This window comes from Cyprinodon variegatus, unplaced genomic scaffold, assembly GCF_000732505.1.
Source record: "Cyprinodon variegatus isolate N-32 unplaced genomic scaffold, C_variegatus-1.0 Scaffold898, whole genome shotgun sequence".
NCBI classification, from domain to species: Eukaryota; Metazoa; Chordata; class Actinopteri; order Cyprinodontiformes; family Cyprinodontidae; genus Cyprinodon; species Cyprinodon variegatus.
The window spans coordinates 245,213-258,811 of NW_015151351.1; the positions used below are offsets into that span (position 1 = coordinate 245,213).

The 13,599-nt window shown below is 38.5% G+C and overlaps 2 protein-coding genes across 2 annotated transcripts in view; one reads left to right on the forward strand and one right to left on the reverse strand.

Moving 5' to 3' along the window:
- Nucleotides 1–2,787: 2,787 nt before the first annotated feature.
- Nucleotides 2,788–3,942, reverse strand: LOC107099704 (carbohydrate sulfotransferase 5-like). Its single transcript, XM_015397936.1, has one exon. It carries the CDS (start codon nt 3,940–3,942, stop codon nt 2,788–2,790), a length of 1,155 nt encoding a protein of 384 aa, XP_015253422.1.
- Nucleotides 3,943–9,069: 5,127 nt separating this feature from the next.
- Nucleotides 9,070–13,599, forward strand: part of spire2 (spire-type actin nucleation factor 2) — a 54,018-nt gene continuing 49,488 nt past the window's right edge. The window contains exon 1 of the mRNA XM_015397943.1: nt 9,070–9,488. Within this exon, the coding sequence (XP_015253429.1) occupies nt 9,191–9,488 (298 nt within the window). The 5' untranslated portion in view covers nt 9,070–9,190. The remainder of the gene's footprint in view (nt 9,489–13,599) is intronic.

A 13,599-nucleotide genomic window follows, 5' to 3' on the forward strand; every position in this document is an offset into this window, starting at 1 on the left:
ATGGATGCCATCTCTCCGAAATCAGACCAGGTTTTCCCCAAAAGGATTGCCAATTATTAAGGTCACCCATCAGATCAGGGAGCAGACCAGAGAAATTATGGAGTTCGACATTGTTTTGACAAACTTAGACATTAAAGCAACACTAATTTTAGTGCCCTCAAATCGACGTAACTGGATGTCATTGCCGTCAGCGTGGTTAACAATCTTACTGTATTTAACCTTATCCTTAGCCAGTAGTTTCAGGTAGGATTTGATGTCGCCCGGCATTTATGGCCCCTGACAAACATTTGACTATGGTCCCTGGTGTCTATAATCCCTCGTTTCTGACTACGGAGCTGTCGATTACGAGAGTGGGCTTCTCAGTGGGTGCATCACTGAGTGGGGAAAATCAGTTAAAAACGCAGATGGGTTGATGGTGACCAGGGGGCAGAGATCCACGACTACGCTTTCTGCATACTGTTACCCAATCGCCTGGCTGCTCAGGCACTTTTGGACGACAACTATGTGGGGGGCCTACTTTAACTTCTGATGTTCAACAGCCTGAACCCAGATTCTAACTCTGACACCCTTGCCTCCAAAGTAAAAAAATACTACACTTATTACACATACCATTATCACTAAAGGAGCCAGAGGAATAACTGAACATCTGACACAGAGAGCAGGAGAGACGAGAGGAAGAAGTTAGAATTGGAAAAGAATCAAGGGAGGGAGAAAGAGAAGCCATAGAGAAGTGCAACAGAAGGTGCTATGTTTTGAAGTGCTTCAGGGCAGTTAGATTACTTAGATACAGAGATATCACTGAGAAAAATAACTTAATTCAGACGGAGATAGCCTGAACAGTACACGGCTCCGCAGTCAAAACAGAAAGTGAACATGATACGTCTCACCAACAACAGCAGGAGTACCCTCTAGTGGCAGGAGGCAGGGACAATAAATACAAATCGATTTAAGTTGTTATTGCTGCTGACTGCACAAATCTCAGTCAGTCTTAATCTTATAAATACTTCCCCCCAAAAAATGCTGCATCTATGGGATTTAAAAAAGGTCCATCTTGCAACATGGGTCAGGAGTAGAGCAGGCACACCTCATGCAGAGGCTGCAGTGCTTACTGCTGTTGTCCAAAAGAGGGCTCCGGACCCAGGGCCAAAAATCTACCGGAAGTTAAAAGGATTTAATATCTTATTTCTGATTTGTTATTATTTTGTGAGGACTACAGTTGATAATGATATCCATTGTAAAATGTCAATACATAAAAAGACAATCTCTGAAAGAACATAAAAAATAACACATTTTCTTTGAAGTCCTTAGACTTTTAAGTATTCACACATGGCTATCTATTGTCATTCTCTGCATATGACTGTAGCTTAGCAATGCTAAGTGGATCCTCAAGACCCACTGTGTGCCAGACAAAACAAAAGTAAGGTATATTTATATTATGTTAGATAACTACTCAGGTCTTTAAGGATAGGAGAGCTGTTTTCTAGATCTACAGATAAACCGACCAACCATCCTGGACAAGCTGACATTTATGAGTGATTCTAAGAGGAAAATGAACCAGGAAACAAAATGAAGGGATTCCTGAGGAATATATTGATAAATGGACAAAATTAACATCTATTATGTTCTGCAGCTACAACGATTAGAGTGGTGTTTGAGCATAAAAATAATTAAACGTGTTTTGCTCAGAGAGATTGTGTTTTTGTTTATGTGGCTTCATTGAGCCTTTTAAATTGCCCCTTAGGGACAAATAAACTTTAATGAATTGACTTTACTCTTCTTGGTAAACCCTTATCTTTAATGTTTAGTTTTTAAATTTTATTAAACTATAAGAAATCTTCTCATCTTCTTTGAAGGTCCAGATTAAAATCTTCTGGAAAATGCTTTATTAATGAGCCATATAAATAGTAAGACTGTTTGCTTTATCAGCTTTATCGTGAGAACATAACCTGAACTTGTCATGCTATACTCCTAACCACTGATTAAAATGAGATGTAAGCTTAGTCAAAAAACACCAGCTGTGGGAAAGTCTCTTGTTATATGGAATGTGTTTTGTTCCATTCTTGTTGCAAGCACATACGGTATGTAAATTTGAAATAAACATGATTTTTGACAGCATTGTTTTCTCAGAATTTTTTTTCTTTTCATAATTTAATTTAATTTTAAATCATATGAATTTTATTGTCCTCTAAAAAAATGTAATTGAATTTTTATTGTTATTTTTTTTAAGATCTCCTTTTCAATTTAAGTTTGACAAATCCCATTCCCTGGACTCCCAGGGGTGGGCTTTCCTTTGCAGTAAGGATATACGACAAATTTCTATTGGTCTGCTCGACGTTAGCAGCAGCATTTTTATTGGTCAGTGTGCCTGTCAAGCATTAACATTCTTATTGGGCTTAAAGTGAAGAGAATGTGATCAATAAAGCACAACTCGTAAAGAACGCGAGTCCAAAACTCAATCTGAAAAAGACATTGAAAGAAGAAAAATATAAAGATTGTAAAAAAAAAAAGAAAAAAAGAAACATACATTTTGAAGTAAAGTTACTTTTTTGGGTTTGTTTATTAAGTTTTTCTGAGTTTCATTCCTGCATTGGGTTTTTTCACATTTCTATTTACGGTACAAAACATGATCTTTACTCACAACAATAATGGAGCAAACCCCTCAAACCGTTGCAGGAATGCTTGCTTTGTTTTGTAAAAAAAAAGAGAAAAACTTGTATAGTTCTATAGGAGCTTTGGGGCATCTGTGCAGGAGGCAAACTCTGAGGTCTTTTGACAATAATTCAAAGTTCATGTTTTAGCTAGCCTCCAGGTGAACTGCCGTTGCACCAGCAGATCGTCATCGAGTCTCCTCTGCTCCTCTTTGCTGTGAACTGTCTTGTAGCCGAGCAGCGACATGGCTCCTCTACACACCTCCTGAATGTGTTTCACCTTGCTGTGTTGCATTGTTACGCGCCAAGCTTGCGAGACCTCAGTGGCGTTCCTGGAGGTGATCTGAAAAGCTTCCTTAAAAGTGCCTTGACCCTTTCCGTGTGTCACTCTGTAGACCCAGTCCTCAAGTTTTCTGTTTAACTTTAATCCTACAAACTTGTACATGTTGTTTATCTCCTTCAGAGGGTTGCGTGCTACGTCTTCAAAGCGAATCATTTTGTAGCGACCTTCGAGAAACGGGGGTGGTTTCAGTTTTGCTCTTTCATTGATCCGCATGTGGCTCTGGCAGACCTCCTGCATGACTTCGTACTGCACATTGGCCTCTGGAACCTTTCGATGCTCCAAGACAATGGCGTTGTCCCTACGTAAAGCCTTGGCTGAATTCTCTCTCGACCGCATCACAGCCCGAGGGTCTCTAACTAGGTGAACAATGCGGAGGTCCAGGTTGGGGTCTTGCAGAAGGGGATAAAGAGATTCCAGCTCAAAAAATCTTACATCTTTAATCACAATATGAGAGTGTCCATGACAGGTGTCTTCCACCTTCTTCAAACCCTGAGCATCACATCTCTGTAGGCACTGAGTGTGGTTGGTAGCCATTAGGGGGCAGGCCGGTGGCGAGCAAAGCGCCCGGCTTTGAGTCCACATAAACAAAGAGGACACATTGTGTTTTTCTGAAAGGTAGGAACGCATCACAGAGAGGTCACAATGATAAATATGCCATAAGAGATCCCTCACTGCAAATCTGTGAGCTCGTAGGCCAGATTTCCACCCTTTGGTCCACACGTGCCAAGTGGGCTCCGAGAGATAGAAAACAGACGGGTGCTGACTGAAAACCTGGCCCAGGAAGGATGAACCTGATCGCCATGACGACAGCAGGAGAATGTGAACTTTGGGTTGAGATAAGCGGAAGGGGTCAATCTGAGCATACCAGCTGCAGAAGAGCACTACAGCTGCCCCCTGCAGGATTACCAGGGGAATAAGAGCTTTGGGGCTAAATCTGTAGAGGCGACTCATTGTTGAAGTTTAAATTCAGTTGATACGAGTTGAGTCCAGGCTCCTCTGTGAAAAACAAAATACAACATAAAAAATAATTTTTTTTATTTGATTCTAGTATGATGAAGAATAGGTGCATTTAATAATTCAAGCAAAACAGAAATTCAAGACTGGACTTTGGCACATCTAGTTAACAGGAATGCGGGTAGCCTCTCATCAGCTTTAACCTGCACTTTGCAAACAAAGTGCTCTGCTAGAACAATATTTTATCATGAAATTTAATAAAGGTACTTCTAGTAAGGGAATTAAAGAGGTCAAAAGAGTCTAAAATGCAGCGTATGAAAACATTGTACACATTTAAAACTGCTGTCATATACCTATTGATGTGGCTGTCCATCAAGTTCACCATAAAAGCAGTCTGCAAGATGCTGAAGGTTTTGCTAAAGCACTGAAATGCCTCCACAGGACCTAGAATAGGTCAAACAGACGTCTGACAACAGCTTACTGTCTGGATTACTTAGAACACATTATGCTCTCATGGATTTGTTTAATAAAATAAAGCATTTGCATCAGTCACACTCATTTCCTTCCTCGTTGATGTCTAGTATTGTATCATTATGAATGCTAACATTTAGAGTGTCAGATAGATGGCATTTGTACTATTGAAAAATTTGTTTTTAGAATGTTTACATTTTGGTTGTTTTATTTTTTCTGCAGTGTTTGTTATAGTGTAATACGGACAGAGAAAGTATCTACAGTATCTAAGATATGCATGATTTAATTAATTGTTTAAGACCAACAAATGTCATCTGGTGGTTCTCACTTTTTAAGCCCCTTAAAGGTTTTTGGTTTTTTTGGTTTTGGTTCTTTCACATTTTATAAATTTAAACTGGGATATTGTGTATTTTCCTTCCATGATAAAGTAAAAAAGTAAAACATTAAAAAAGCTCATCTTTAACCCACCATTTGTTGACAAAATATGTTTATCTGCAGTCTTCATTTTTTTAACATAAAGGCTCAAATTTTAATCTTTTATTTGATAAAGAAAAGTCAGAGTATTGCAAATTTTATTTCATATTTTTTATTTAAAACAAACTCGAGATCAATAGACTTTTCTAATTTATATCTTTTAGAAAAAAACATTCTGAAATCATTGTTGAATTTTTCTTTTTACTTTTCTCACACACACAAAACCCCAAACACACACACATACGTATTCTAATATTTGTTTTCATGTTTGCGATTCTCTCTGCCTTGAAATGCTAAAGCTGAATTATCCAACTGACAGCTAGTGCAGACATTGTTGGAAAAGGGAACATCCTTTTAATCTCCAGGGGGACAAACCCTTTTGATAATTCCTAAAATTAGATTATTCAATCTTGTAAAAAAAGATCAAGGAAAATTTAAACCTTAAAAGCCTACCTTACGCCTCTCACCAGCAGCTGTGTGTCATCCAAACTGCCTGAAAGGCTCAGAGGCTCTCCAACCCACAGTGTTGAACATTCATGGTGAACACCAGATGGCACAATTGTCTCTCCACAAGTTACAACTTCAGAGCATCAACGTTAGAAAAAAAAATCCAACCTGCAGGATTAAAATATTCAGTAATTGAAACATATAATTTACATAGATTCTAACAGAGTGAGATTTTTTAAGCCATTATTTCTTGGAACTCAAAGAACATGACAAACCTCATATTTTGTAAAGTAGAAAATTGTGCAATGGTAAACCATAATCAAAGAAAGAGGGATAAAAGAAAAATGTAGCACAACAGCAACTTAAATAATCCAAGCATTTAGGAGATGCTAATTTGGGTAAGTAGGCTGGACTGAGGGTTGATTCAAAGCACAAAGAGCTATCACACTCATAATAGGTGGGCTAAAATGATCAGATTCTTTCTGTTCAGTGGCTTTTCAACCACAGAAAATATCAGAGCATCTTATAGGCTATTGAGAAAAGGAATTAAATGTCACACTCAGGTTCCAAATTTCATTTCTGGTGAAAGACAAGTTTGCACGTTAGTGGGAAATTAAGCTCCCAGTCATATCATCTGTGGGTGTTGGTGCTCTGGATTCACCAAAGTCCGAACTCAATGCAGACATATACCAGGACATCAGAGACGGGTTTCAGTTTCCTTTTGCTTGGACATTTTATAGAGGTGCTTTTTTCATTCCCAAGCAGGACCTGCCTGGTTCTCTCCTACACTGTGTAAAAGGAAAGCTGGATCAGTGACCATGATGCTAATGTGCTGAATTTGCTAGATATCCCTGAACTCTGTTATGATCCTTAAATGATTGGGTTTTGTTTTGGTTGTTTTGTTTTGTTGTTAATGTTGTATATTATTTTTAAAGGTCTTGTCATCTTAAGTGTGCTGCTTCCATCAACACCCTTGTTTATAGATGCTGGAGATCGGCCTGTTTTCCAGTGTAGTCCTGTTTCTCTGACGTTGACTGGCTTGATGTGCTCTCTTCATCCTCTGACTTGGGAGCTGGCTCGGAGCTCGTCTGCCTGGCTGTGTGTTTCCTGGATGGGGTCGCCTTTTACAGTTGCTTTCTGTATCTCTGCTTCTGTCTCCTTGAACCTCAGTCGGCCTCAGCAGATGGCTGCTCACACTGAGCCTGGTTCTGCTGAAGTCTTTCCTCTCCACTGTCGCTACAAGCAAGCTTAGTGTGAGGGATTGCATTAGAGTCAATGAGTCGATGTAATCAACTGGTTTTCCTTAGATAGAAAACTTTATATCAATTTGACTGTATGATCTGGTGAACTGTAAAGTGCCTTGAGATGACATGTGTTTTGAATTGGTGCTATATAAATAAACTGAATTGAATTGAATTAAGTTCATACCATTATGTTTCCATTATTTGAAGGTAGTCAGTGTTGTTTTACCTCCTGTCCTCTGTGTACTTTAATTTATCTTTGTAGATTAGTGTTCATTCCTTATACCTACCTTGCTGCATCTGAACAGGTTTTAACCATAACACGGAGGAGACGGCACATTACTCCAATTTTAAGAGATGGAATATAGAAGGACGTGGGTCAGAATAACATAATTGCTTGACAAAAGCATAAAGATTTTGCAGAACTAGAGAATGTTAGGTTTCTGTTTTCTGTGATGTTTCTCTTTTGAGTATCCAGTTTTGCTTTTCTCCTTGTTTCCTAGTTTTTATGGTTTAATTCTTAGTTTATTTTGTTCTTTAGGTTTTTCTCAGGTACTGTCTCAGTCTTGGTTCTGTTATATTTTCTTTTTAGTGTTCAGTTTTGCTTTGCTCCTTGTTTTCTAGTCTTAGTGGTTTTATTTTTATTTTGCTGTGTTCTCTGGTTTGCTCGGACCTCGTCTAACTCCGTCATATTCCCTCCTACTTGTCTCTCTGAGCCTTCCTCCTTGTGATTTTGATGTCTCCATGGTTTTTTTTGTACGTTTAGACTTGTGTTTTCATATTTTTTTTTATCTTTGGACTCTTGGTTTCCTTGTTTATTTGGACTTTGGTTTTCATCTTGGATTTTTGGATAACTTGCCTCGTTTTCAGTTTTTACAATTCATCATTAAATCAACTCGAAATTCACCTCTGCCTTCCTGCCTCTGCTTTGGCTCAACTATCCACTAACAAATTCTGACAGAGACCACGTTTAGTATATAACAAATCTATCAACTATCCCTTCTCCCAGCAGTTATACTATATACATTAAAAACATCATTGATATTCAATAGAAATCCTTAGCTGTTAAAATCTGCACTCTTTTTCCACTGTTCCTTTAATGGGCGGTTCTAGACAGGTTCCAACAGGGGCCAGAGCCCCTGTAGAGTGGTCCTGGCCTAGGGTGGCCAGATGTCCGGCTTTAGAGCGGACAGTCCGGATTTTCATTGCACTGTCCGGCGTCCGGCGCTGCATCGAGCCGCACGTGTTTTTGTCCTCCTTTATAAGGCACTAGGCTTGTAGAGCAGATACATTTTATTTTTTTTTCCTGGGCTGCAGCACAATATCCAATAATCAAAAATGCATTACTATCTGATCTAACAGATGATTGGCTAAGAGTGGTGGCGTGTCAGAAAAAGATCTGCTTGTCATTGGTTACAAAAGTAAACAAGGATCAGAATTCTGATGCTAAGTATTAAAGTTAGCGTCCTGTCAAAACCAGGACGTCGTTTAACCCAGAATGGACAAAAGAGCGGGAATTTATGACCAAAAGTAGTGGAGATTAATTCCATGGTTTCTGCCACTTTGTCGATGCGATGTGGGCGTAAGCAGTCGAGGAAAAGCTGCAATTGAACAGCATGGAGTAAGGATTAACATAAAAGTAAGAAACGTGCAGCAGCGAACTCTTCAATGTTGGCTTTTACATGTTTTGTTGCCCCTGAATGCTAAAATAACTTGTGCAGAGCTGCAAGGTGGACTATACTATAAAACATCCCTAGTCCTACGGAAGTGTAGACTATGACGTGAAAGTGGATTTCAGTGATTTGCCCACAGCTGAAGGGATGACCATAAAGAAAGGTCTGCTGCACACACAGACACTTAAGATAAGTTCCCAAAAGACTGAGGCTCTTAAAAATAAAGCTACACTTTTAGGGCAGTTGAATGTATTTTCTACAATCTCTATTGTTGTTTAAAAAAAATATTAGGCTATTTTATTATGAATGTTTCTTGTTAAAAAGATTTTTTTCAACGTTTAAGTCCACACATCTTATGCTTTGTGGTATTCTGCACTTTAAAGATTCATTTGGTGGTCACTTTTTAAACACCACAAGGTAATGCTGGGAACCAATAATTTTTTACATTTCTTTAATATTTTGTTCTATTCAGCTACACAAGCATCCTCTTTAAACTACTAAAAATTGTACTATAAACGTGACTTTACTTGATCCTTATGTACACCTTAGTAATTTATTGATATGCCGCACAATGTCCTCCTTTTTGGTGCTATAGAAATGGCCACCCTATCCTGGCCCCTAGCAGAAGTGGATAATCCAGGTCCAGAAAGTAAAAGGCCTCTACAGAGCTCAGTTCCAAAAATCCCAGCATTTTTTTAGCTCCGCAATAAAGACTAAATACCTCTTTTATTTTGAAAGTTTGATCAGTTTTATTTTTGTAGGGCGTATAACCGGATGTAGTTATAACGTCCTATACCTTGACAGCGCAGAATATAACCAGTACAGCTGCAGTGGTTGACAACACATCAAGCAGTGTGCTGGAGACGGAGCCAAACAGAGCTCAGCATCCATGACCCCGGTGTTTAGCAGGTGAAGAATGGGATCCGCGGCATTGCTGACATGGCCAGATCCACCAACCGAAGCGCCGAGGACGGGGATCCCCGCGTGAGCGCCCCCACGGACCGAGCGGAGGCGCGGGACCTGGCCGAGCCCCGGGAGCTGTCTCTGGAGGAGGTGCTGAAGTCCTACGAGCAGCCCATCAACGAGGAGCAGGCATGGGCGGTGTGCTACCAGTGCTGCAGCGGGCTCAGGGTGCCCCGCCCGCAGCTGCGGAGACCCGGCCGGGTGAAGGAGCCGTCCTCCATCCTCCTCCACAGGGACGGAACCGTGTCGTTAAAGGAGGAGCCGCGACCGGACAGTAAGACCGAACCCCACCGAACTTAATCAAAGATCAAAACAAAATGGGGAAAAGTGTATTTAAGGAGGTTGACTCTTTACAGTAAATTGCCATTAGTTATAATTAAACCCCCCAAAACATAAACTACCGTTAGGCGCTAATTAATCCAGGTTTAAAGCAATAGTTTTCTTTGCCAAAATTAGCAGTGAATTAATCAAAATATACTACACTGGCGGCTGTAAGACTCACAGAAATAAAGCGGAATTCAAGAGTATTACTGTATTACTTTCATTAGATACCTTAAATAATTATTTTCCTTTTTAACGTTATGGTTAAAACGATTCTTTCTTAAATTAAACAATTTTCCAGTGGAGTTTGGCACACAGGAATAATTTCCTTTCCAAACAGCTTGTGCTGTGCGTGTTATTGTGTTTTCTTTTTGTATTTGTATTGCTTTTTGAATAAATTACCACAATAATTGTTGTATTCTCTTAAAAAAAAATGTCGACGAATGAATAGTGTGCCGGTAGATGATTAATTATTCAGAGTAGCTTCTTTTATCCCAGCTTCTTTTCATTTTGAAAAACTAGAAATACAAGCAGGATGTTTTTCTTTATACAGTCTCCTATTTATTTTAAATCCCGTTTGAATTTATAATATCCTTCAAGTTGTAAAGTATTTATGTGCTCACTGCGGTCTAAGGAATCACCTCCAGAGTCTGCATGGAGACAAGTGGAGGCCAAACTAAATGGAATCTGGAGGAGACTCCCATCCTCCTTTAGGTTGGCTACTGCCTTGCAGACTGAAGCATGATCATCAAACTTTTTCACAATTTTATGCTTTAAAACTAGGGATGCTCGATATAGCCTTTTTTTTGCCGATATTCAATATGCCTATATACCAAATGCTGAATTTTTAAATTCCGATATAAACCGATAGCGATATAAACTAATTTCACATCATGCCAGTCACAAAATTTAAGCATAACCTATATTTACTGTAATGCCCCACAATACACTGTATATCCCACAAATTATTAACATTGTAGACAATAAAAACAGCATTTCAACTTTAAGAAAATACAAAATTTGACATTTATTTTCAACACTGTCTCAAACAACATTCAAGCAAGAGATAAATCTCTTTTTTTCACAGATTGGAAAAAAGTGTACCTCACCAGTACAGCTGAATTGCACGGAATTGAATGTAAACACAAATGAAATCCAGCGTAGGATCGTTCTTGAAGGACGAAGTCTTGGTTCCCCCGAACATGACAAGAACCTCACATTTCGTTGAAAATCGCAAACTTCAAGTCATCATTTGAAACTTTAAAAAAGTTCCACAAACAGCACAAACAGTTTAGCTTCGCTGCTGCTACAGAGTTTGCTGTCTGGCGCGGTTTAATGACATAATCAGGGAGCGTCGCGTGTTGGCAAGTGCGCTCGCTTCAACATATTTCGCAAAATCTAGGCATTATATTATTGGCTTTTAATTATCGGGGGGAAACCCGATAAGGATATGGACAGATATCACATAATTATGCTAATATCGATATTATCGGACATCTCTATTTAAAACATTACATTTTCACAAGTAATTTATTTTGATTATATATGTAACACAGCAGCAGGAAGTGGAAAGAACAATTTTTAAGAACATTTACTCCTAAAAGCAATCAGTGGGACCAGTTGTTTCAATTATTTAGTAATCAGAGTCCGACTGTTTGTAACTTCATCTCATAGATGCAGCTTTAAAGTAGGGCTGCAACTTATGATTATTTTTGCCAATCGATTAATTGATTGCTAACTTTTGCAGTTCATCAATAAAAAAATTGATAATAGGGCTGGGTGTTTTCGCCAAAGTGCTGAATCAATTCGATTTTGATTCATACAGTTCTAAATCGATTAATTTCGATTCGATCCGTTTTTACAATAATGAAAGTGGTTCAACTGTTTCAAAATACTGATGTAATTTATTTTTTTTCCTGTCATATTAAACACAAAGTGCATACTTGTAAATCAGACAGTTTAAACTTGAGATGTGAACAAAACAGTCTCAAAAGAGCAAACTTGTTTCTGAAAAGTGAAAAGGTGAAGCCTTACACAAGCAAGCAGACGTGACACAGCGGGAACACAGCAGACATGCATGAGCTGGATTATTTTCACTGCACAAACCATTTTTGCAGCGTTTTCTGTAACAACTACAGGGTGTTTGCTGGTCAGCCCCCATTTGTTAATGTCTTCAGTCAACCTATTGGCTATAGTTGTAGCTGTCTGGCTTGAAGTCATCTTGGTGGTCTGTAGCACGAGATGTGAGGTGCCACTCGTTATCAATGTAGTGGGAAGTCACCTTAATGTCACATGTCCAGCACATTGTATTTTGCTGTTTTAAATCCAAAATGGTTCCAGACATCAGACTTCAGTTGGGACAGCTTGCTGAGTGGTGTGTTACTTGGTTCGGCATTTGCACACGCCTGCTCATTTGAATGTGAACGTTACGCACGTCACTATAAAACTAATCGATCTAATTTCTTACACATCGATTTTGCAAAATTGTAAAGGAATCGATCCAAAATTGATTAAATCGATTTTATTACTCAGCCCTATTGGATAGCTAAAGGTTCCTTAAAAATGACTTTTTACAGAATTAAACCAGGTGAAACTAAAACTTTTCCACTTGAGGAGTTCTTGGTAGAGTGTATTGACAGATTAAAAAAAACATTTTTTTTAACTTAAATGCAAAATGTTTAGTTAGAATTTTTACAATTTTGTCATAATTCCAGCTCTAAGCGGGTCACTCTGTCAGCTAAAGGCAGCTTTTAGTCTCTACACTCCAGTTAATGATTAAATGTTTACTATATTAGTTGAATATAGTATTTTAGATTATTTTAATAATCAATTCATCACGATGAATCCAATTAATTGTTTCAGCCTTACTTTAAAGGCCTGGAGGGGTTCATCCTGATGTTTAGCACTTGTAGAAAAAGCTCAATAAAGCTGAAATAGCAGCAAAAGTTGCTTTGATGGAGTACAATAACAATAAAAGCTGCACATTTTAAACCTTATTCATAATTTTCTTTTTACTTCATAATTACTCTCCTCTTTGTCTTATTCTGTGGACTAATATTGACATTGAAATATGAAGCTGGAGTGTGACACAATATGAGCCTTTTAAGAGATATTGATTGCTTTGGTAGATGTTTTATTTTTATTTGTCATAAACAGGAACTTCGCTTGTGGTCAGAGTTCTGGGATAAGATGAAAGATGATTTATGCTAGGAAACTCGATGTTGTCTGAAAAGGGAACATCCTTAACAATATCAATAGGGACAAAAACTTTTAGCAGTTTCATTATTTCTCGAAATGGAATGAAGTAAAAGTGTGTGCTTCTAAAAAAAATTCTAAATATCTGAAAGCATTTGAAATGTGGTGAATTAATTTGTTAATGGCTGTCCTATTATAGCTTTTCGTTTAAGAATTGGACCATTGAGGTAAATGTCTATAACATGTAAAGATTTATTTGGAAGTCAACCTGTAAAGGTGTATTTACACTAAGATTGCAGGTCTCTGTTTTAAAAAAAAGTGACCATCTGCATATGAGCTCATTTTATAATATATGTCTGCAGTTTGCGTTCTTCCAAAAATGAAAGGACACCACCAGAATTCTTTGTCCAACATGACTCATTCACTGTGAGACCTGCCAATGTCTGTCAAGGAAAATAAACTGTGTTGCATTCCTTTATCCCATTCCTTAAAGCACTGTTGATGCCACTTCGCTGGCCCAGTAGATACGCCTGTCTGCGTGTTTTGGCTTCATCAGCCTTCTTGGTTCCAGCAGGTCCTGTGCTGATAACTGACATAACTGTTTATCTTGGCTTTGGCCTTGCTCCTTACTCTGCTTTTACAACTCTGTGTAACATATGCTCTGCTTGCATAAAAACACAGATAATATATATTTGAATAAAGTGGAACTTTTTATATATTGTTAGGGCTTGTTAGGGTTGTTGTTCTGCAGGAAAAAAGGTCCTGGGTTTCAATCCCAGCCTGTGGTGTTTCTGAGTTGAACTCTTGGTGCTTTGCCTTTGAAGAGTCATGTAGTGCAGTGTGAGTGTGTGCACAGTTGTGTGCACTGT

What these genes read in the sequence shown, in the direction of transcription:
- LOC107099704 (XM_015397936.1), bottom strand. Translation starts at nt 3,942, where the DNA reads ATGAGTCGCCTCTACAGATTTAGCCCCAAAGCTCTTATTCCCCTGGTA.